At 48.0% G+C, this 23,557-nt stretch overlaps 2 protein-coding genes across 3 annotated transcripts in view; both read right to left on the reverse strand.

Moving 5' to 3' along the window:
• LOC307078674 (uncharacterized protein) overlaps positions 1-15,734 on the reverse strand; it is a 27,792-nt gene extending 12,058 nt beyond the window's left edge. The window contains exons 1-11 of one of the 2 annotated variants that reach the window (XM_079740615.1): positions 15,644-15,734; positions 14,304-14,507; positions 12,485-12,682; positions 10,694-10,800; positions 10,241-10,358; positions 3,446-3,535; positions 3,224-3,304; positions 3,035-3,131; positions 2,140-2,228; positions 530-632; positions 53-235 (exon numbers count right to left, since the gene is read on the reverse strand). In XM_079740615.1, coding sequence (XP_079596741.1) covers positions 53-235; positions 530-632; positions 2,140-2,228; positions 3,035-3,131; positions 3,224-3,304; positions 3,446-3,535; positions 10,241-10,358; positions 10,694-10,800; positions 12,485-12,682; positions 14,304-14,407 — 1,170 coding nt within the window. In that variant the 5' untranslated portion in view covers positions 14,408-14,507; positions 15,644-15,734. Of the gene's footprint in view, positions 1-52; positions 236-529; positions 633-2,139; positions 2,229-3,034; positions 3,132-3,223; positions 3,305-3,445; positions 3,536-10,240; positions 10,359-10,693; positions 10,801-12,484; positions 12,683-14,303; positions 14,508-15,467; positions 15,559-15,643 lie in introns of those variants that run through there. The other variant, XM_079740616.1, reaches the window with a different exon arrangement.
• Positions 15,735-18,556: 2,822 nt separating this feature from the next.
• Positions 18,557-23,557, reverse strand: part of ephx4 (epoxide hydrolase 4) — a gene marked incomplete at both ends in the record, with an annotated part of 12,289 nt that continues 7,288 nt past the window's right edge. Inside the window, 5 exons of the mRNA XM_079739246.1 lie at positions 18,557-18,797; positions 20,425-20,573; positions 21,164-21,267; positions 22,530-22,658; positions 23,449-23,557. The exon at positions 23,449-23,557 is cut by the window's right edge and continues 49 nt beyond it. Of these exons, the coding sequence (XP_079595372.1) occupies positions 18,557-18,797; positions 20,425-20,573; positions 21,164-21,267; positions 22,530-22,658; positions 23,449-23,557 (732 nt within the window). The remainder of the gene's footprint in view (positions 18,798-20,424; positions 20,574-21,163; positions 21,268-22,529; positions 22,659-23,448) is intronic.

Genomic DNA, 23,557 nt, shown 5'->3' on the forward strand with positions numbered 1-23,557 from the left:
CTCCTCCTGCACACCCCCCCGTACTGTCTAACCCCCCCCCGGGGGGTCTCACCCGGAGCAGGCTGAGGAAGGCGGGGCTTCGGACCACACAGGGGAGGTTCTGGACGATGACGGACAGGCTCTCCTCCTGCAGCTCATTGGCCAGACTCAGCACCTGCTTGGCCCACTTCACCTCGGGCAGGCAGCCAATCAGCTGCTCCGTGGCACAGAGCACGCTCACCGAGCTGTCCACCGTCTGATGGACAACACACACACACACACACACACACACACACAGAGTTATGAATAGGGGAGAGAGAGAGAGAGAGAGAAGCTCTGTTCCCAATGACGTTGGGAACAGAGCTAAAGTGACTAAAGTGTTCATTAGTCATTCACAATCTAATAACGGTTCTAATTGGATGATATGTTCCTCTGCTTCCTGGAGAGCCTTAATGTGGGGGCGGGTTAAAGAGGAGGTCTGGGTAGAAGGGGGTGGAGCTATATAGGAGGTCTGGGTAGAAGGGGGCGGGGTTAGGGAGAGGGAACCCACCATGGCGGAGGCCACGTCGCTGAGACACGCCCGCTGGAGCTCCACCGACAGCAGGGAGAAGTTCCGCTCGGCCCAGCTCTTCATAAAGTGCTCCGCCACCCACCTGAGGAGAACATCACAGCATCACTACTGAGGAGAACATCACAGCATCACCTACTGAGGAGAACATCACAGCATCACCTACTGAGGAGAGGATCACAGCATCACTACTGAGGAGAACATCACAGTATCACTACTGAGGAGAACATCACAGCATCACTACTGAGGAGAAGATCACAGCATCACCTACTGAGGAGAATAACACAGCATCACTACTGAGGAGAAGATCTCAGCATCACCTACTGAGGAGAACATCACAGTATCACTACTGAGGAGAACATCACAGCATCACCTATTGAGGAGAACATCACAGCATCACTACTGAGGAGAAGATCACAGCATCACCTACTGAGGAGAATAACACAGCATCACTGCTGAGGAGAAGATCACAGCATCACCTACTGAGGACCTGGTCTCAGACCGACCACAGACCAGACCTTCTGGACAGACCACAGACCAGATCTTCTGGACCTGCAGTCAGAAGGAACACAGACCAGTCCTTCTGGACGGACCTCAGAACAGTCCTTCTGGACCTGGGGACAGACCTCGTGTCAGGTCGGGGGTTGGTGCTGCTGGAGACCTGTCACTCATCGATTAAGACGGCATTCTGTGAACATTGACTCTGAGGTCGCCCTGTGGACCAGATCTAGAAGGTGAAGAAGGGCCATCGCAGCGCTGAAGTCCCTGGTACACCTGGTTCTGACTCCGAACCTCAAACTGCTCTTGGCCTTAAACCACAGCCTGTATATTGATGAGACTTAATGTGATTCATATTGAGATATCTGCTGCTGGATTGTATAATTATGCAATATTTATGAAAAAGCGTAAGTTATTGATTCAACACAGTTATAGAATATTTCATGTTTATATTCATCATTGATTTCTGAGTGTCTGTGGTGACAGCTTGAAAACAGAACTGCTGTGTGACTCTGAAAGAGAAGCAGCTCCCAAGGAGATGATTACAGGGAAGGGTTTATAACAGTGGGAGTGATGAGTCTGAATACAGAGGAGGAGGGAGGAGGGAGGAGAGAGAGGAGAGGAGAGGAGAGAGGGGAGAGGGGAGGAGATAGGAGAGAGGGAGGAGAGAGGAGGAGAGAGGAGAGGAGAGGAAGAGAGAGGAGACAGGGGAGGAGAGAGGGAGGAGAGGAGAGGAGAGGGGAGGATATAGGAGATAGGAGAGAGGGAGGAGAGAGGAGGAGAGGAGAGAGGAGAGAGGGGAGAGAGGAGATAGTAGAGAGGGAGGAGAGGAGAGAGGAGGAGAGGAGAGGAGAGGAGATAAGGGAGAGGGGAGAGGGAAGGAGATAGGAGAGAGGGAGGAGAGGAGAGAGGAGAGGAGAGGGGAGGAGAGGAGAGAGGAGGAGAGGAGAGAGGAGAGGAGAGAGGGAGGAGAGAGGAGGAGAGGAGAGAGGGAGGAGAGAGGAGGAGAGGAGAGAGGGAGGAGAGAGGAGAGGAGAGGAGAGAGGGAGGAGAGAGGAGGAGAGGAGGGAGGAGGGAGGAGGTGGTTCTCTCACCTCCTGCAGGTGGTGTGCAGCTTGAGGAGACCCAGAGCACTGGTGAGGGACAGACACTCCACGATGCTCTTCTGCACCCCGTCCACCACCTACAACAGGGCCAGAACCATGGCAGAACCATGGCAGAACCATCACAGAACCATCACAGAACCATCACACCATCACGAAACCATCACACCATCACAGAACCATCACGGAACACTCATAGAACCATCACACAATCACAGAACCATCACACCATCACAGAACCATCGCGGAACAATAACAGAACCATCACAGAACCATCGCACCATCACAGAACCATCACAGAACCATCACACCATCATCACAGAACCATCACACTACCATCACAGAACAATCACAGAACCATCACAGAACCATCAAGGAACCATCACACTACCATCACAGAACCATCAAGGAACCATCACAGAACCATCACACCATCGCAGAACCAGGGTACTGGACTAGCCTAGATCAACTGGTAGAGCAAGGCATTACCCTGTCAGGGTTGGGGGTTTGAATCCCACACAGAGACTTTGGATAAAGAATTAAGTTAAGGCTCTAGGCTGCTGATGGTGGCCGCTTAAGTTAAGACATTTAAACAGAAGACCCCTCAAGTTCCTCTAGAGAGGATCTGAACTGACCCCGGGCTGACCCCGGGGTGACCCCTTGACCCCAGGCTGACCACTTGACCCCCGGCTGACCCCTTGACCCCGGGCTGAACCCAGGCTGACCCCATGACCCCCGGCTGACCCCGGGCTGACCCCTTGACCCCGGGCTGACCCCTTGACCCCGGGCTGACCCCTTGACCCCGGGCTGACCCCTTGAACCCCGTCTGGCCCCATGACCCCGGCTGACCCCTTGACCCGGGCTGACCCCTTGACCCCGGGCTGACCTTAGGAAAGAAGCGGCAGTAGTCCCGGGTCAGCACCATCTCCACCACCTCCTTCAGCCCCTCCAGGCCCAACATGTCCGCCGCCAGCATCACCTGACTGGGGGGGCAACACAACTTCATCAGCACAGTGAGTTAGACCACACCCCTTCACCCCACTCGTGGTCGGAACGGGGGGGGGGGGGGGGGTACCTGGCGCTGGCTCCGGGCGGGAGGTCGGCGATGGCGCCGTACATGAACTGCAGCAGCACCTCCATCTCCTCCGGGCCCAGCCTGGAGGGAGGAGGAGGAGAGGGCCACGTTACCACGGCAACCGCGGCCGTGACGACGCCGATGGAGGAGGAGCGTCGGTGTGTCGTCACGGAAACATTAAAGGGACGACCCCACGAGGGGCTGGATGGTGTTCAGACCCACCCCTGCAGTGTGATGTCCTGGGTGCAGCTCTCCATCCAGCTGCCGCTCAGCATGGCCCTGAAGTACTGGGAGCGCGCGCACAGGATCGCCCTGGAAACACAACAACACAACGTCAACACAACACTGTACTCTAACACAACGTCAACACAACACACTGTACTCTGTACCACACTGTACTCTAACACACCGTCAACACAACACAAACACAACAAAACACACCGTCAATACAACACACCGTCAACACAACACACTGAACCACACTGTACTCTAACACACCGTCAACACAACACAACACAACGTCATGGCCACGGTTTAGGATCGAGCTTAAAGGGGACCTATCATACCACCAGGTGTGAGTGTGATTAGCCTTACAAGCCGTTTGGAGAATCGGCCCCATATGACATCACTAGGGGGCGTGTCCACCTAGATCTGTGCTGGATAGATGAGCAACGTTTACTTCAGTCCACTGGGTAGGCTGGTAGACTGATCTATCCAGCACAGATCTAGGTGGAAACGCCCCCTAGTGATGTCATTTGGGGCAGATTTTGGAAACGGCTTGTAAGGCTAATCACACTCACACCTGGTGGTATAACATGTACCCTTTAAGTACATTCCCAAGTAGATATTTGTTTATTGGTTTGTCGATAAGATGTGCACATCTACACATCGCCCTGAAGTACTGAGAGCGGGTCCACAGGATCGCCCTGGAAACACAACTCACGACACACCGTCAATACAACACACCGTCAACACACTGTCCTCTGTATCACACACAACAAAATGTACTCTGTAACACACGTCAACACAAAACACCGGCAACACGAAAACACAACACACTGTCAACACGACAACACAACACACTGTCAACAAAACAAACCGTCAACACAACACACGTCAACACAACACACCGTCAACACAACACAACACAAACATAACACAACACAACACAAACTTAACACAACACAAACAAAACAGAACACACCGTCAACACACTGTACTGTACAAACACAACACACAGTCAACAGTAGTCACGTTTCCATCTAAAAGTAGAAGCGAATCTTTAGAAAGTTCGCAAAAAAGCGATTTGAATTAGGTGCATTTCCATCAAGTGGTTGGAGCGGAAAACTGCACACATTCCAGGGCTTGTCGTATCCTTTTGATAACATCCTCTCTCAGGTCCTGATATGTAGTGGAATTGAGTTGTTTTCCATCTAAAATAGCTGTCATGTTTTTTTCTTCAATGAGAGCAAGGAAAGGTTTTACCTCGTCAGCGGTCCACACAAATCTATTATTCACATTGGCCATCTGTTCCATGGACGTATTTAAAGGATACATTGTACATATATATAATTCAAAATTCGCCGCAGCCTTTATACCACAGACACTCCATGGTCTATGGCATATAACCGAGTTGTCTGATTACAGTTTAATTCATTTTTAACAATTTACCAGCTCTCGTTTTGAAGGATGAACAGACAATTTGACTGGAATTACTTAGTAGGTGTCCATATATCAGGGATTAATGGACACGGTATAATTAAAGGATATGCAAACATAGACATCCTATATCACATATATATGATATAGGATGTCTATGTAAACAAACGCTTAAAAATATATATATATTGACGCTATAAGTTGATGTCGGCAGGGTTGCTATGGCCGGTCGTTAAATATCCCAGGATGAATTTCACAGGCTATAGAGGAACATTCAAAAAATATATAACAAAAATGGAGGCCTATTAATTCAAAATATTTACATACTATTTTTAAAATGAAAGAGGGGTTTTTGTCTAGGGTTTTGTTTTATATCATTTGTTTATATTGTATAAGTCGCTGATAGAGGAAATCCATCACAACGGCAATCCTAGTCGGATCCATCCGATCGTGTGTGTGTGTGTGTGTGTGTGTGTGTGTGTGTGTGTGTGTGTGTGTGTGCTCTGTGTGTTTTTATTCTAATTGATGTGATTTAATGTGACTCGTTCATTACTTCACTAAACTGACACACACCACCACTCTTTGTATATCAGTTGTAATCCATCCCCAAACCACCAGCCATTAGAGCTAAGACGAAGGGGGCGGACACACTGGGATTAGGGTTAGACATAAATAACCCTACGTTGGACTTTGGCTATGATCATTGATAGGAGCAGCACAGACGGACAGGAGCAGGAGTTCTGATGAACCCGGTGAGTAAATAACCTTTTTATTATTTACTCACCGCATAATCGCATCATCGCTTAGTAATACGGTTATCTTGTTCTTACTGATTCAGAGCAGCACTAACTTGTACAACAGCCCAGCTGTGTGGCCCAGCCAACCTTTCCCCTGAAAGATATAAAGATTGAGTGCATCTCTGAGGGTTGTTTGCAGGCTACAAATGTTTATTGGTGCAGGGTGAAATAACTGTGTTTTACAGTAGGCGACCAACCATTTAAGTTAAATTTGTATTACTTATTTTTCTATCCACTAATATGACATTCAATGCATTTGCAGTAAATCCAATGCATTTCGCAACGACAAATACAAATAGATTCGTTCCAGAACTATCTGATTGTCTGATATCCCAGTTATCCAAGGTCCATGTTTTCCAAAGAGTTTCACGCCATGTCAACAGGTAGGCGTAACCTAGCTGGCTACTTGTAGTATCGCTTTACGAAATCGTTAGGAAAATTAATCATAGCATGAATGGTATTACTGGACATATCAGATTGGTTCACATTAATCAAAGTCTCATGAGTCAATTATAATCAATTCAATCAATAATAATAATCGCACAAACCTTATCAGCAATCTGCTATCAGTTCATTATGTTGTATCCGGATCATTACGTATCAGTTCATTATGTTGTATCTGGTTCATTACGAATCAGTTCATTACGTTGTATCCGGATCATTACGTATCAGTTCATTATGTTGTATCCGGATCATTGCGTATCAGTTCATTATGTTGTATCCGGATCATTACGTATCAGTTCATTATGTTGTATCCGGATCATTACGTATCAGTTCATTATGTTGTATCCGGATCATTACGTATCAGTTCATTATGTTGTATCCGGATCATTACGTATCAGTTCATTATGTTGTATCCGGTTCATTACGTATCAGTTCATTATGTTGTATCCGGATCATTACGTGTCAGTTCATTATGTTGTATCCGGATCATTACGTATCAGTTCATTATGTTGTATCCAGATCATTACGTATCAGTTCATTATGTTGTATCCGGATCATTACATATCAGTTCATTATGTTGTATCCGGATCATTACGTGTCAGTTCATTATGTTGTATCCGGATCATTACATATCAGTTCATTATGTTGTATCCGGATCATTACGTGTCAGTTCATTATGTTGTATCCGGATCATTACATATCAGTTCATTATGTTGTATCCGGATCATTACATATCAGTTCATTATGTTGTATCCGGATCATTACGTGTCAGTTCATTATGTTGTATCCGGATCATTACGTGTCACAGGTTGTGTGAGAAAGGGAAACGGACAAGCAACTGTTCGCTCTATCTCTTGTTGAACAAGTCTTTACATGATTCAAAGTTTGACATTTATGTCAAGAGGTCTGTGAAGATTAGATTTTTAAGTGTTCTGAAATTATTGAAATCCACAGACTTAAACAGATAGCTTATGGAGGAGCAATATGGCCCATCACATGTCACCACAATATAAGTGTTTTATATTAACAGAACAGAGAAGGTGATGGCCTGCAGAAGAAACTCGATTACTTTCAAGTGGTAGAAGATCATTTTCCTCTGAGACGAGTGAGCTCTCTAAGTATCCCTCCAGACAGTAAGTCAAAAATAACAATAAAATAACTAAACTGGTTCTGGTCCTCATCTGGATTTCATAAAAGATTTATGGCCTTAGAGGTGGTGAGGAACTTTAAATAATTATGATGTCAGTGGGAAAAAGTAAGTAACATGAAATACATACAAGAATTTGGGTAATATTTACTTATATTTATATTAATATATATATATGTATTCTTATTTTTTATCTTTAGCAGAACTATTGTAACATTTCCTAGAGGATTAAGTTTTCTAAATCGGAATAAATCTAAAGTGAGCTGGATGTGTCACATTTTATTTATTCAACTAAAATGTTTATTCAAACTTCACATGGAAAGGCTCCTGAGAGCTGACTGAGGTCAAGGTTGAGGTGTTACGTCTAACCCCGAGTTTGTTCTGTTTCTTCCAGTGGACAGCGAGCTCTCTGGTGGAGGATCAGAGATGATGGTAGGTTCTAATGTTCCTGAGTATGTGCAGCAACAGAAAGTAACTTGACTTTGTATTAGCATCACAGAGTTGATCTGATCAAATGATCGTCTAGAGTTTCTAATCAATAAGGACATATGTATCAATATATGAATGTACACTGCACCAAGAACATAAAGTACCAATGTGTTGCAGATCAAGGACTTCAGTGTGTCCACTCTGTGAGGCGACCCTGACCCCTTGGCTGACCCCTGACCCCTTGGCTGGCCCCTGGGAGTGCTACTACGGCAGCGACCATGTGGATCCTGTGTGACTAGCCATAGTGCTACTATAACATTGTCATAATTTCATTGGAATGAAAATACTAAATGTATGTAATGTTTTCCTTAGTTACTTCCTTGAGTTGATACAAAATTTTTCTATAAATGATGCAATGTCTGCCTTTTCCTCACAGTTTTTCATCTGCCCTGGCCAGGGGCACTATTTCACACGGAAAGGGGGGAGGGGTCGATGATGGCCCACAATGGCTGACTGATCAGTGTTTACAGAGTTTTCCACAATGCAAAGGTCGAACTGACATGCTTCAGAGAACTGTGAAGTTCTGAGTGCATCTGGACAGTTAAAGAGTAGCTAGAGTTAGCCTTTTACAAGCAAAACATGTCCCTGCTGCAGCAGAGTAGCTATCTAGCTAGAACAGATGAAACGTCTCACGGCCCAATACAGGGGTATTTCCTCTTATGTTAACGCTAAAATGGCGTTTAGGTGAACGCCCCCCTGCCAGACCGGGCACCTAACAGCCGTGTGGCGTGGCCGTGCATCGAGCTTTATGGAAACACTCTCAAACTCGATGAAACATGTAAGCCATGTTTGTTTCTATCAAAGACTTATGTCTTTCTGGGATATCAGTCAGGGTTCTGCGATACAAATTCTTCCATTCTCTCATTTAATGGGATGATTATTTTTAAATCTAGCTCCCTTCTGAGCAGCAATACAAACAAACTGTCTGTTAATAATCAAACAATACAAACAGACTGCCTGTTAACATCGAACAACCACAAACAAACTGCCTGTTAATAATCGAACAACAGCAAACAAACAAACCGTCTGTTAATGATCTAACAATACCACAAACCATTGCTTAGTATCTAGTATCTGTCCTGGACTTGGAGAGTTGAATGGAGCATAGAAGGTGACTCTAAGTAATCCCATTCTCCTCCGGAGGAGCTAATGAACAGGAAGCCTGAGGGGACCTCCCCTAGTGGCTGGGAGGATGTCCTGCAGTATGCTCTGCACGCGAGGAGGGGTTTAAAGGGCCCATGTCAGGCTTTTGCAGGGTTAAGAATTGCATTTGGGGGTACTACTAGAATAGGGTTACCTGCCTGTATGTTAGAAATACACCTTATATTCAGCGTCTTTCAAAAAACGTTTTGTATCATCGCGTCAAGGCCCCCCTCCCGAGTAGCCCAGTCTGCTGTGATTGGTCGGCACGCCCACTCTGTTGCGATTGGTCGGACGTTTTGAGCGTGCTTCGGCAAATTCACAACCCTGAGAAGTTGCAGACATTTCGGGCAGTCGGGAGGCGGGACTTCTGCACTTCAGCTCCGCCCACTGCGCAGTCTGATGTCACACTGTTACGGAAGTAAAGTTTGAGCGCGAACAAGCTGTTTCCCACCCTTATTGAGGGGCGTTTTGGGTGGGCGCGAATACTCCCCCTGAATCGGACTTAGTTTTTATCTAATTTAGCAGATGTAAAGTATGTATACATAAGACGGTTATATACATACGTCATATAACCGTCTAAAGCAAAGGGAAAAGTCGAAAAAGCATGATATCACCGTATTAATCAAACAGTTGTCTTTGAAGGAAATCCTAACATCAGTGTTGAATTGTACATTTCAAAGCCTGAACACATAACGTATCGCATCTACCGAAATATGAAGGAGGTTTCCCAGACCAAACCGCATTCCTGCAGCGGTGTTGCGCCGACTCTGACCACTCAGAGTGCTTCATAATGAATGCCTCACATTCACCCACGCAGACACATTCACCCACACACACATTCACCCACATTCCCACGCCAACACACTGCTCGCTGAGGGGCTGGCTCTGTCTCCGGACAGACCAACACTTTATGGATCCCTACAGAGGATACTGGAGCTGCTGCAGGTACTGGGGTACAGGGGTACGAAGGTACGGGGGTACGGGGGTACGAAGGTACGGGGGTACGAAGGTACGGGGGTACGGGGGTACGGGGGTACGAAGGTATGGGGGTACGAAGGTACGGGGGTATGAAGGTACGGGGGTACGAAGGTACGGGGGTACGGGGGTACGGGGGTACGAGGGTACGGGGGTATGGGGGTACGAAGGTACGGGGGTACGAAGGTACGGGGGTACGAAGGTACGGGGGTACGGGGGAGGAGGAGAGGAGGGCCAGAGTCCGACTTAACAACCAGAGTAACGTCCCCTCCCTCTCTGCTCCCTCCTCCCTCTCTCGATATATCGGCGTATCGATATGTTGTCCCACCACTATTAGACACAGTGATGGGGGCGGGGCCTGACCTGTGACAGGGGAAGACGTGCCCGCCCACTCTGATGGTGATGTCACATTGCTCCGCCCTCCGGTACAGGGACAGCAGGTCAGAGCCCAGACCGCAGGCCGGCTCCAGACCACACACACCTGGGGGCACACACAGAGACACACATATACACACGCACAAACACACAAACACACACACAAACACACACACACACACACACACAGAGGTCAGAGACACACACACAAAGAAGCACACACAGAGACGCACAAACACACGCACACAGACAGAGACACACACAGAGAAAACGACACACACACACACACACACACACACACACACACACAGAGAGACAGAGAGGCGAGTTGGGCGTGGATCAAACATGAAGCCATTAGGTCAGGACAAAAGAGGACAGGCAGATAGGCAGGCAGACAGACAGGTGAGTCCAGGTACGTCCCCGGTGCTGATGGTCTGGTACCTGGTTCCGGGGGTCCGTCGGGGTCTGGCTCCCCACCAGGGGAGTTGGTCCCGGGGGGTCCGGGGCCAGGGGGTCCCAACAGGCTCTGCTCTGAGGTGTACACCGTCCTGCGGGGGGGGTCAGTGGAGAGTCTGGACCAGGGGTGCTCAGATGGGGGGACGCGTACTGCAGTACTACTATGGAGTACTGCAGTACTACAATGGAGTACTGCAGTACTACTATGGAGGTGTTGTACTTGTTTGCGAATATTTGGGGAAAGCAGAGCGAACCGAATATTTTTAACCGAATATTCTGTAAAGTAACTAAATATTTTGTTAACCCTGAGCGAGTTTGAACTCTGAAAGCCAGATGACAGAAAATCAAAGTGTTAGCAATCTGAAAGCAAGGAGAAAGGCGAATCCGTGAGAGAGAAAGCGCATCCAGAAACACCAAAATGGTGTGAGTTTCAGGAGGAATATCTTTAAATGGATTCACCCTTCAACCCTCCCCAGGCATACGGCTTCTTTTGTGGGGAGAAATAAGCCAACAGTTTCATGAAGCACAGGCCTATGTTTCTCACTCAATTTGCCCCCTTTTAATGTCTAATAGAACGCACATGGTAAATGGACTGCTTTTAAACCGTGCTTCCCTAACCAGTGGCCTCTCAGAGCACTTTACAATACTGCCTCACATTCACCCATTCATGCACACATTCACACACTCAGGAGCAGTCAGGGGGGGGCGTCTCGCTCAGGGACACTTCGACACTCAGCTAGGAGGAGCCGGGGATCGAACCAGCAACCTTCAGGTTACCAGCCGCTCTATCTCCTGAGCCTCATGCAGCCCATACCACAGTCCCTACAAGAAGGCTCAGCTCCTTGGGATTTTCACAAGGACACAGTCCCCCCCAACCCCCCCTTCGAAGAACAGCCAGGAGGAGAAGGGGGGCCAGACATGCAGTTATAGCAACATAATCGCATCATCGCTTAGTAATACGGTTATCATATTGATTATTAGGTTTCATGGTGCAGCCGCGTCTGAGCTCTGCATTGGACAAACACACACACACACACAGACACAGACACACACTAGAATTGCTGGAATACATTCACTCGATCTAGTTCTTCCTTCCATATGTAAATGAGGGCTTGTTTGCACACGCTGAGTCTGACGCCGACATCCTGCAGTCTGGCTGCTAATTGCCCATTAGTGAGGAGCAAACATGTTTGATGAGAAACAGAACTCGGAGAACCCAGGAAGCTCTGTCTCCATAAAATAGAATGGTTGATGGCTTACATGTTCAATAAATAATCTCTTCTTCCGCATCACCGCAACCGTGAAACGACGGTGGGTTTGTTTCTGAAGCGTTTCTAAACCACAGCAGGAGACAGCAGCTCCCAAAACACTGAGGCCAACTACTGTGTCTCTAGCGCCCTCTATCAGGCATTCAGAGACACTGCGGAACCAAGACTTTTTTTAATCTTACAACGTCTGTACAAATACTGTGACTCTCTCTCAAACCCTCTCTCCCCCCCAACCCCCCCCAAACCCACCCCCACACACACTGGACAATTGCATTATATTTATTTATTTTTATATTCATGCTCTTTTTTATATGGAATTTTTAATTCTATGCAACATTGCCTACTTTCTATTGACTTTTGTTGACTTCTATTGATCTCCTCCTTGCTGATTGAGAGCCTGCTTGCCCTCTGAAAGTTAGGGTTAAGGGGCAGCACCGAAGGGCCTGTGATGAAGAGCTCGACCAATCACATGTCCGGGACTCACAGGCAGGTGTGACGCCACTGTTACCTGAGCAGCTGTGTGAGCTCCGCGGGGTCCAGGCCGGACGCATGGACGTTCTCCACGTCTCCCTTGGGCCCGGGGAGGAGGTGGGGAGGTGCTGGGAGGAGGTGAGGAGCTCTGGCCAATAGCAGCGCTCGGTGAGCCTTCAGGGAACTCGGGCCGCTGCACACACACACGTCAGACTCCAGCTCCTCCTGCAGCAGCCTGGACACACACACACACACACACACACACACACTATTATTATGCTACAATACTCTAAAGTACACATTACTATGATATACTACAGTACACATAATAATAATAATAATAATAATAATAATAATAATAATAATAATAATAATAATAATAATAATAATAATAATAATAATGGATTGAATTATTTAGCGCTTTTCTAGACACTCAAAGAGGCTTTACAGTGAAGGGGGGACCTCACTCACCACCACCAGTGTGTCACCCACTGGGGTGATGCACGGCAGCCAATCAGCGCCAGAACGCTCACCACACACCAGCTTGAGGTAGCGAGTGAGGGAATTAATGAGTCAGCCAATTATACAGGAGGGTGATCAGGGGGCCAGAGTGAATGAGCCTGGTTGGGCCAGGACACCGGGGAAACCCCTCCTCTTTGAGATGAGTGCCCTGGGATCTTTACGACCTCAGTGAGCCAGGACCTCTGTGTTTTATGCCTCCTCCGAAGGACGGAATTGCAATAAATTACATTTATATACTACAGTATACAATACTATGATACACTACAGTATACATTACTATGATATACTACAGTACATATTACTAGTATTTACTACAGTACACTTTACTATGATATACTACTGTGATATAATACAGTACACATTACTATAGTATACTAATACAATACACTACAGTACACTACTAAGTACCCTACTATTATAAACCACAAAAGACTACAATACTGTACTACAATTAACAACAATACATTAACAATACACTACAGAAAGTTACAATAAACTGCCACAATAAACTACAATCCCCACCACTACATAATCTATTTATATTCATGTAACAAAAGGAGGACAGCTCCTCTATTCAGTCCATCTCCTCACATGATTGTTTTAATTGGATTTCAGCCGTGATGAACCATCTCTAGGCCATCATCCTCTGGTGATCTGACAGCTGGCTGACCCAGATATAGCTCGCCTGCAGCCAGAACCTGCCAGGACCAGCTAGGACTAGCAAGAACCTGCCAGGACCAGCTAGGACTAGCCAGAACCAGACAAAACCAGCTAGGACCAGCCAGAACCAGCAATAACCAGCTAGGACCGGCCAGAACCAGCCAGAACCAACCGGAACCAGCTAGGACAAACCAGGACTAGCCAGAACCAGTCAGTAAAGTGCCACTGCAGACTAATCTAATATAAAAAATCAGCACTTTACTATCTGTGTTATACCGTTACATACATCCCTCCCAGCATGAAGAAACTGGACAGAATACATCTCTCCCCGTATGAAGAAACTGGACAAAATACATCTCTCCCAGTATGAAGAGATTGACAGAATGCATCTCTCCCAGTATAAAGGAACTGGACAGAATACATCCCTGCCAGTTTGAAGGAACTTGACACAATACATCCCTCCCAGTATGAAGGAACTGGACAGAATACATCTCTCCCAGTATGAAGGAACTGAAAAGAACACCTCTCTCCCAGTTTGCAGGAAGTTTCCAAGGCGACTGAAACCACTCCTGTGGTTATGAATCTTCCCTGTTTCTCCAACCTGGCTGTGTTGCTTCAAACCCTGACCTTTGACCTTTGACCTGGTCTCCTAGTCTCTGGTGCGGTGACCTCACCTGAGGAGGTCTTGGGCCAGAGCAGCAGACAGACATCTCTTCAGCTGGGTTTTGTATTTCCTCTCTTTAGCCTGGAACTCCCTGTTAGCCTCAGAGGATAGCATGGTCTCATCGCCGCCGCCCCGCAAGAGGTCCAAAGGTCACGACACCGACCACCTGACCTGCGGCCACACCCCCGCTGGGATTCTGAGGAAGCCTGCCGTTCTAGACGGAGAGACAGATGACAGCGTGAGCAAGCTGCACGACTCAGACTACGTTTGAACAACACCCAGCATTCCCTCAATAGAACACTGTGACCCACTGACAGTCTGGCCTGCAGAGGGACTCAGACAGGTGTGTGATTGCCGCGCCCTGATTGGCTCAAGATACGCAGCATGGTAGCCCTCATACCGCGTTCATGTCAAATGGGAGTGACCGTACTTACCAACGCCTGATTAATACAATCCGGACAGGGCATCTTTAAAATTGCCCTGTCCAGCTTTTAAATTTGGGAATTGACTGTCTTCATATATGTTATGATATCTTCTTATTATACGGATACACCCGACTAGGTGGTAAATAATACAGACGTGAGGAGCACACAGAATGCTTACAGAATGAACACCTGAAGACAGCTGATTCCCACTGTTCAATGTTAATAAATCCTCATTTAATGCAGTTTGATCCCTGGATAACCAGTAACATGCAGTTTGATCACTGAATAACCAGTTACATGCAGTTTGATTAGTGGATAACGGGTAACATACAGTCTGATCAATGGATAACCAGTAACATGCAGTTTGATCACTGGATAACCAGTAACATGCAGTTTGATCACTGAATAACCAGTTACATGCAGTTTGATCACTGGATTACCAGTAACATGCAGTTTGATCACTGGATAACCAGTAACATGCAGTTTGATCACTGGATAACCAGTAACATGCAGTTTGATCACTGGATTACCAGTAACTGGCAGTCTGATCACGCGTGCAGTGGATAATGCAGTAACATCCAGATGATGGCAGGGGCAGTCCTGCCATCATCTGCGGTCCCTCTCCTCTTCCAGGTTTATTTATAATCGCCGTCGTATACAACGATGCCGGTAGAGAAGAAGACCAGTGCCATTAAACGGGTTGTCTCCATCGCCGCATTTCCTGAATACTAAACGCTCAGAAGTTATACCTGGGGATGCTTCCCACCGCCTCTCTTTACAATCCCAGTGGACTCGAACGCATCCAGGATGATATGAACGCATCCAAGATGCTATTTGTTTTTGCCTATGATGATTTATAACGAGTTAACGTTATTAATGTTGCAATGAAAAAACGTCCGAATGAATCAAAAGCAGTCAGTCATACCAGGTGAGTCATTAGCCGGACGCCTTGTTGCTAACTGGGAGTGCGCCACCAACTGTCACTGGTTTCTGTTGCCATCAGCATCGCATGCTGTTCCGCATGTTGCATTCAAGTCATGTGGGAGAATATTGGTTCGATTTTTTCTCATACGTCATCGTCATCATCATCATCATCATCATTATCATCACCGTGGTACAACACACATTCAGATCGGCAGAACAATCGTTTGACGAAAATGTATTTGCCTTTCTATCGGTATAGTTTAAAATCTGTGAGAATGATCATGCGTTCAACTACGATTGATTTGAATTCTTCTGGGGGTCAGATGACTTCAGGTGTCCATTTTAGCGAATCTTCTTTTTGTGAGCTGTCACTCATATAGTGTTGATGTTGAGCCTGTCAGATGTTTCCATTGGAACTTTTGGTGTGTTGTGAACGTTAATTCGAGGGATCTGGTATTTACGGCAACTCCATGTGGCCTGAACGCAGCAGAGGGGGACTGCTCATGCGCATGATACCGGTCGAATCATGATGTCAGTGTCTCCTGCCGGACTGTAGTGTGTGCGTGTAATGTACCGTAATTACCCTGTAGTGTGCGCGTAATGTCCCGTAATTACCCGAGTTTAGTACTTTGCGCCGTATCTTTATACACCTGAAGGTCATAATCCAAAAAAATCCTCATTATCTAAATTACGTCAAATTGTATAGTTTAGGATGTACGGTTCATGTTATTTCCTCCTACACATCATAAAGTCGATCAATATGCATCTAGACCACTGTAAATTAAGAACTGTAAGTGCGCTGTGCATTTGCACTACTTTTGTGTTTATTTAAGTCTCAGGTGACTTTTCTTGTGTGTCTGTAATCAATTTTATATGATTGCATTGTTAAAGGGAGCCTGAGACTCAGGCATTTCATTGCTGTTGCCTTAATTGTTGTGAATATGACAAATAAACCATCATGAAAACCAGCCACATCCTTTGTTAAAAACTCATGCATCTTAAAACGAAGGCCTTAAAATCAGCTACCGGTCCTCCAAATGTTTTTTTATGAATATGCCGGTCCTTGGAACAAAGAAGGTTGGGAGCCCCTGATCTAAATGACACAACAATTATTGAACACCTGTTCCCTGCTGTGATGCTGTTGCGCAGCATTAGTAACAGTAAAATAAGACTTAAACCACAAAATTCACATTGATTTACTTTATTTATAAAATTGATGAAGTAGATCTGGCTCAGTGAAACTTCAAAATGCAGTGGTCTAGGAAGAGATACAAAAACAATTTTACAATATTCAACCGTTGATGCCATTCTCGCGTTTGTTCTGGTAGAGGAAGCTCAAGGCTGACCACATTCTCTATGTTTGAGCTTGTATTGTCCAAAAAAATTGATTAATACAAAAAAGAAAATTCATTTCACGACACTACCTGATAGAAGGAGCTCATCGATAGAGAACTCATCAATAACTCACTGATAAGTCATTGATAACTCGTCGATAATTCATCGATAAAGAACTCATTGATAACTCATCGATTACTCATTAATAACTCATCGATAAAGAACTATTTTATAACTCATTAATAACTTGTTAATAACTTTTTAATAACTTATCAATAACCCGTTATTAATAACTCATTGATAATTCATCGATAACTCATTGATAACTTATCGATAAAGAACTCATTATTAACTCATTGATAACTTATCGAAAAATAACTCATTAATAACTCATCAATAACTCATCGAAAATTCTTTGACAACTTCAGCCAGAACCAGCCAGAACCAGCCAGAACCAGCCAGGAACAGCCAGGACCAGCCAGAACCAGCAAAGATCAGCCAGGACCAGCCAGGACCAGCCAGGACCAGCCAGAACCAGCCAGAACCAACCAGGACCAGCCAGAACCAGCCAGGACCAGCCAGAATCAGCCAAAAGCAGCCAGAACCAACCAGGGCCAGCCAGGACCAGCTAGAACCAGCCAGGGCCAGCCAGGACCAGCCAGGACATTGATACGTACGGTAGAGCAAACGCGCGTTACATCGGCAAACATTACGTCAAAGATCAAAAGGCACCACACAACACGACCCACGGAAAAGACTTTGCCACGCATGTTAGTCAACAACACACCTTAAGGCGAATGTCAAAATGTGCAAAAAACGTTTTAATTATGTGTGTCAAAAATACGACGTGGTGCTTCTCTCCTCTCCTGTGCTTTTGTTCTTTCCGCTGTTCTGCTGACATCTTTAAAAATACGCAAAATGTGCCAAAATCTAAGAGAATGATTGCATTGTCAAAACGTAGGCTGATGTCCCAGGTGAGGAGGTGGTCGCTGCGTGTGTGTGTCTGTGTGTTTAAGTGTGGGTGTAAGTGTGTGCGTTTGTGTATGTAAGTTTGTGCCTGTGTGTGTGTGTGTGTGTGTGTGTGTGTGTGGTGCATGTGTTTGGGTGTGTGTTTGTGTATTTGTCTGGTTCGCGTTTATGTGTGTGTGTATATGTTTGAGTGAGTGTGTGTGCATGCGTTTGAGTGCGTGTCTACGTCAGTGCGTCCCTGTGCACGTGCGTTTTTGAGTACGTGCGTGCCTGCACGTGTGCTTGTGTCTGAGTGTGTGTGTGTGTATGTGTTTGAGTGTGTGTGTGTGTGTGCGGCGGTGCGTCCCTGTGTGCGTGCGTGTGTGAGTACGTGCGTGTCTGCACATGTGCGTGTGTCTGAGTGTGTTTGTTTATGTGTTTGAGTGTGTGTGTGGGTGCGGCAGTGCGTCCGTGTGCACGTGCGTGTGTGAGTACGTGCACGTCTGCACGTCTGCACGTGTCTGAGTGTGTGTGCGTGTGTTTGTGTTTTGAGTGTGTGTGTGTGTGGCAGTGCGTCCCTGTGTGCGCGCGTGCATGTGTGAGTACGCGCGCGTCTGCCCGTGTGTGTGCGTCAGTGCCGGTGGCTCTTGCGGCCCTCGCCCTCCTTGATGAAGGTCCACATCAGGGTGTTGACGATGTCGGGCTGGTCCTGCTGCAGCCAGTGGCCCGCGCCCGAGATGATGTTCAGACGGAAGTGGTTGCGGATGTAGAGGCGGCAGGCCTCCGCCATGCCCTGCTCCAGGAAGGCGTCGCACTCTCCCCACAGCAGCAGCACCGGGGAGCGCACACACTGCTGGGTCAGGGGCAGCGAGCTGGGGGCACAGGGGGGCAACACAGGGGGCAAAGGGGCATCAGAGACAGTATAGAAAGTATAGACTGCTGGGTCAGGGGCTGGGGACACAGGGGGCACAGGGAGACGTTCAATGGTAAATGGATTGCATTTATACAGTGCTTTTCTAACCGGTGGTCACCTTTACGTTATTGCATAACATTCACCCCTTCATGCACACAATCCCACAGCGACGGCGGAGTCAGCCCCTCAGGGCGACTGCCAGCTGGTCAGGAGCAGTCGGGGTGAGGCGTCTCGCTTAGGGGCACCTCGACACCAAGTCGGAGGAGTCAGGGATCGAACCAGCAGCCTTCCTGTTACCAGCCAACCCGCTCTACCTCCTGAGACACATGCCGCCCTGAGAGCAGGGAAGACATTTGAGACGGTCTCTGCCTCGGTCAGTCCGTGTTTTACATGATTCTAGATGCTTTTGCATGGAGTTTACATTCGCTTACAGGATGCCTCGTGTCTGGGGGGAGGGGTGTGTGTGGGGGTGGGATCCCAGCACTCACACACAGCTCTATTTAACACAACCAATAGGAGCTGTTGAGAGTGGGACCCAGGTGCTGGGAGCGTCCATGCTCGGTGGAACGCCTCAGTACGGGAACATATGGAGGATGTTCTGCTCTCTGTCCTCCAGCCAACCGGAGGACATTTAGCATCGTAGCTTCACAGAGGCCTCATGGAAACCATGAAGGACTCATTATGCCAGAGAGCCAGGAGGCTAGGAAGCCTCTATGTACATTATCTTAGATAGCCTCTCTTAGGCAGCACTTAAACAGTGCTGAGCAATGTGTAGCGTGCTATCCTAGTCTTATCCTATTCTATCCTTCACTTGGTTCTATGAACATCCTTACTGTACCGACAGCCATTTATTGTTGTTTCTCTTTCTTCAGACAAACGTACTTATTGTACACACAGACACACACATGCAGATCAAAGCTCTTCTGAAGTGAGCAGCGCCTGCAGTTCTCTCAGTGTCCGTTGGGGAGCGCCACTGCTGTTCTCTGACACGGGAGCAACATCCTTTAGGTTGTTGGGTTGGGAGCAGGCTACACCTCATTTAGACATGGATAATATTACCATTGGCTAATATGCTGACAAACTGACACCAAAAACATTTTATACACGATAATAATACATTACATTATATGATATATGTTATTATGATTCTAGTCTGCTCCTCCACATTGAGCGTTGCCTCCCCTTCCCTCTGTGTCTGTGTAAGGCGTGTTTCCTCTCAGGACGTTGTTAAAGCGTCTCCCCCGAGCCGCGACCTCACAACCATCTGCTTGGTTTCCTCTCAGGGGGGAGAGAGACGCAGGCCGCCGCCATGGCAACCGGAGGTCAGAGGAGACCGCCGCCATGACAACCGGAGGTCAGAGGAGACCGCCGCCATGACAACCGGAGGTCAGAGGAGACCGCCACCATGACAACCGGAGGTCAGAGGAGACCGCTACCCTGACAACCGGAGGAACTCAGAGGAACCCGGTTCATCACGTTGGAACTCATGAGCCCTTCCTGTAGTGTGGAGCAGTGGAGTAGTGTTGGTGTTAGTAGTGTAGTAGTAGAGTAGTTGTAGTGTAGTAGTAGAGTAGTAGTAGTGTTACCTGAAGACATTCCTGTAATAGTTGAGGGCCCCGGTGAGGGCCCCGGGCTGGGACAGGGCGTACAGGTAGGCCTCCATGTCCTCGGAGCTCAGCCAGCGGCCCTTCCTCCCGATGCCCGTGCTCCGGCTGGTGAACAGGGCCTTGAGGGCCTAGAGCAGCACAGGGAGAGCAGCAGTTAGGCCTGTGAGGAGGCTCTGAACCAACCGGCTCCATCAGTCTGTGAGGAGGCTCAGGACCAACCGGCTCCATCAGTCTGTGAGGAGGCTCAGAACCAACCGGCTCCATCAGTCTGTGAGGAGGCTCAGAACCAACTGGCTCCATCAGTCTGTGAGGAGGCTCAGAACCAACCGGCTCCATCAGTCTGTGAGGAGGCTCAGAACCAACCAGCTCCATCAGTGTGTGAGGAGGCTCAGAACCAACCGGCTCCATCAGTCTTATGTGACACGCTCACTACTACAGCTATTTACCTTACTTGAATTTACTTTTATTCCAGATCTGAAAACTGAATATTTTCAAAATAATCCAAATATAAAATTATATAAGTAATCATTTGTAGTCATTTTTTAATTTATTGATTCCTATTGATTATATATTAGTGAATATATAGATATATTTTTAAATGGAGGATATTGTTTAATATGACTCCCATGTATTGTATAAAGTAGTAGAGCATAAATCCACGTTCCACGTAGTAGTAGTGTTGTAGTGTTGTAGTAGTGTTGGTGTTAGTGGTGCTCACCTTGAAGTCGTTGATTGACAGCATGAGCTCCGGGAGGCGGGGCAGCTGGTAGAAGAAGAAGCAGCTGCACTTGAGGAGCTGGCTGGGGTGACGCAGGGCGTAGTCTGACCAGGAGGAGACCAGGAGAACCAGGAGGAGGAGACCAGGAGGAGACCAGGAGGAGACCAGGAGAACCAGGAGGAGGAGACCAGGAGGAGACCAGGAGAACCAGGAGGAGACCAGGAGGGGACCAGGAGAACCAGGAGGAGGAGACAAGGAGACCAGGAGGAGATCAGGAAGAGACCAGGAGGAGGAGACCAGGAGAACCAGGAGGAGACCAGGAAACCAGGAGACCAGGAGGAGATCAGGAGGAGGAAACCAGGAGGAGACCAGGAGAACCAGGAGACCAGGAGACCAGGAGGACCAGGAGAGCCAGGAGACCAGGAGGAGACCAGGAAGAGACCAGGAGGAGGAGACCAGGAGAACCAGGAGGAGACCAGGAGGAGGAGACCAGGAGGAGACCAGGAGGATACCAGGAGGAGGAGACCAGGAGGAGACCAGGAGGAGACCAGGAAACCAGGAGACCAGGAGGAGATCAGGAGGAGGAAACCAGGAGGAGACCAGGAGGACCATGAGAACCAGGAGACCAGGAGACCAGGAGGAGGAGACCAGGAGGAGACCAGGAGGAGACCAGGAGGAGGAGACCAGGAGGAGAACCAGGAGGAGACCAGGAGGAGACCAGGAGGAGAACCAGGAGGAGGACCATGAGAACCAGGAGGCGACCAGGAGGAGGAGACCAGGAGGAGACCAGGAGGTGGTGCAAGAGGAGAACCAGGAGAAACAGGACAAGGAGACCAGGAGGAGAACCAGGACGAGGAGACCAGGAGGAGAACCAGGAGGAGGTGACCAAGAGCCCAGGAGGTTCAGACCAGGAGGAGAGGCAGAGAACCAGGAGACCAGGAGATCGACAGACCAGGAGAAAAGGAGGAGACAGAATTAAAACATGAGGTCAACAAAACAACAGAGAACCATTTCCTCTGGTGAATGAAGACTTCTGAACCACAACAAGATGAGGAGGAGGAGGAGGAGGAGGAGGAGGAGGAGGACGCTGTTCCGCAGCCTCCCGTCCTGACGTTAGGATCTTCTAATCTGCTCCTCTTATCACGTGCTCCTCCAGATGGGAGATAAACATGCAGGAGGAGACGCCATCGCTCCTCATTAAGCTAATTAACGCTCCTCGTTAGTAGGAGCGCCCAGAGCCACCGCAGACCACCAGCACACCAGCGGCTCGCTGGTCGCTGTGTGTGTGTGTGTGTGTGTGTGTGTGTGTGTGTGTGTGTGTGTGTGTGTGTGTGTGCGTGTGTGACTGCGTGCGCGCGAGGCCTACCTGCGTAGACGGAGGGGTGCGGGGAGTTGAGCACGATGAGCTTGGTCACCATCTCGGGGTAGTGGATGGAGAACAGCCAGGCCACCGTGCCACCCCAGTCGTGGCCCACCAGGCAGCAGCGGTTGTAGCCTGGAGACAGCAGACAGACAGACGTATTAAGGTCTGTTCTTCTTCTCCTCAGACATAAATATGAAGGGCAGAAGTTCCTCAACAGAGACAGAGTTCAGTTCTCCTGCTCTTCTCTGAGTTTAGCTTCCTTCATCGTATGACTCTGTGCTGGTGTGTTATCTGATCTTCAGGATGACTCGTTTTCTGTGGTTATCTCCCAGAGCGGTTTGTAGGAGAGGAGAGTCGTAAGCCAGAGGTCAGAGGGGTCGGGATGTCTGATATCACCATGGACACGATCGACCTCATCCTGTAGGACCCCAGCTGACGGAGATTAAATGGCCGTCTGACCAATCCGTCGTGATTAAAGATTTAAAAGGTAACACTGTGCAATGATTTACAACTACATTTTTTCATGTAGGGCGTTTAGCAGACGCTTTTATCCAAAGCGACTTACAATACGTACATTTGTCTGTAGAAAGAGAAACAACATTATACCGCTGTCGGTACAGTAAGGATGTTCGTAGAACCAGGAGCTAAGCACTAACTATCACTAGGTTAACCCGTTCGCTGTATACATCCCAGACAGCTAGGATAAGATGCTACACAATGCTAAGTACTGTTTAAGCGCCAGCATACAATAAGTGAGCAAGAGGGGGGTGGGGGGGTAAGGGGGGAGGCTAGACTATGCAGAGTCTGGGTGAACTCTGAACCAGGGAGTCTTGAGTCTTTTCTGCGGGTTGATTGGGGGAATGTGTCTGTGTTGTCGTTGACCCCGTTTTAAATAAAGGTTGGTTCAACCCCAGCGGCTCACCGAGGTACTCCACGATGTCGCGGACGTCGGTCACCAGGTGCTCGAAGCGGTAGCTCTCCACCGAGAGCGGGACGTCCGACTCCCCGTAGCCCCGCATGTCCACCGCCAC

This window comes from Pollachius pollachius (genome assembly GCF_949987615.1).
Source record: "Pollachius pollachius genome assembly, chromosome: 7".
NCBI lineage: Eukaryota > Metazoa > Chordata > Actinopteri > Gadiformes > Gadidae > Pollachius > Pollachius pollachius.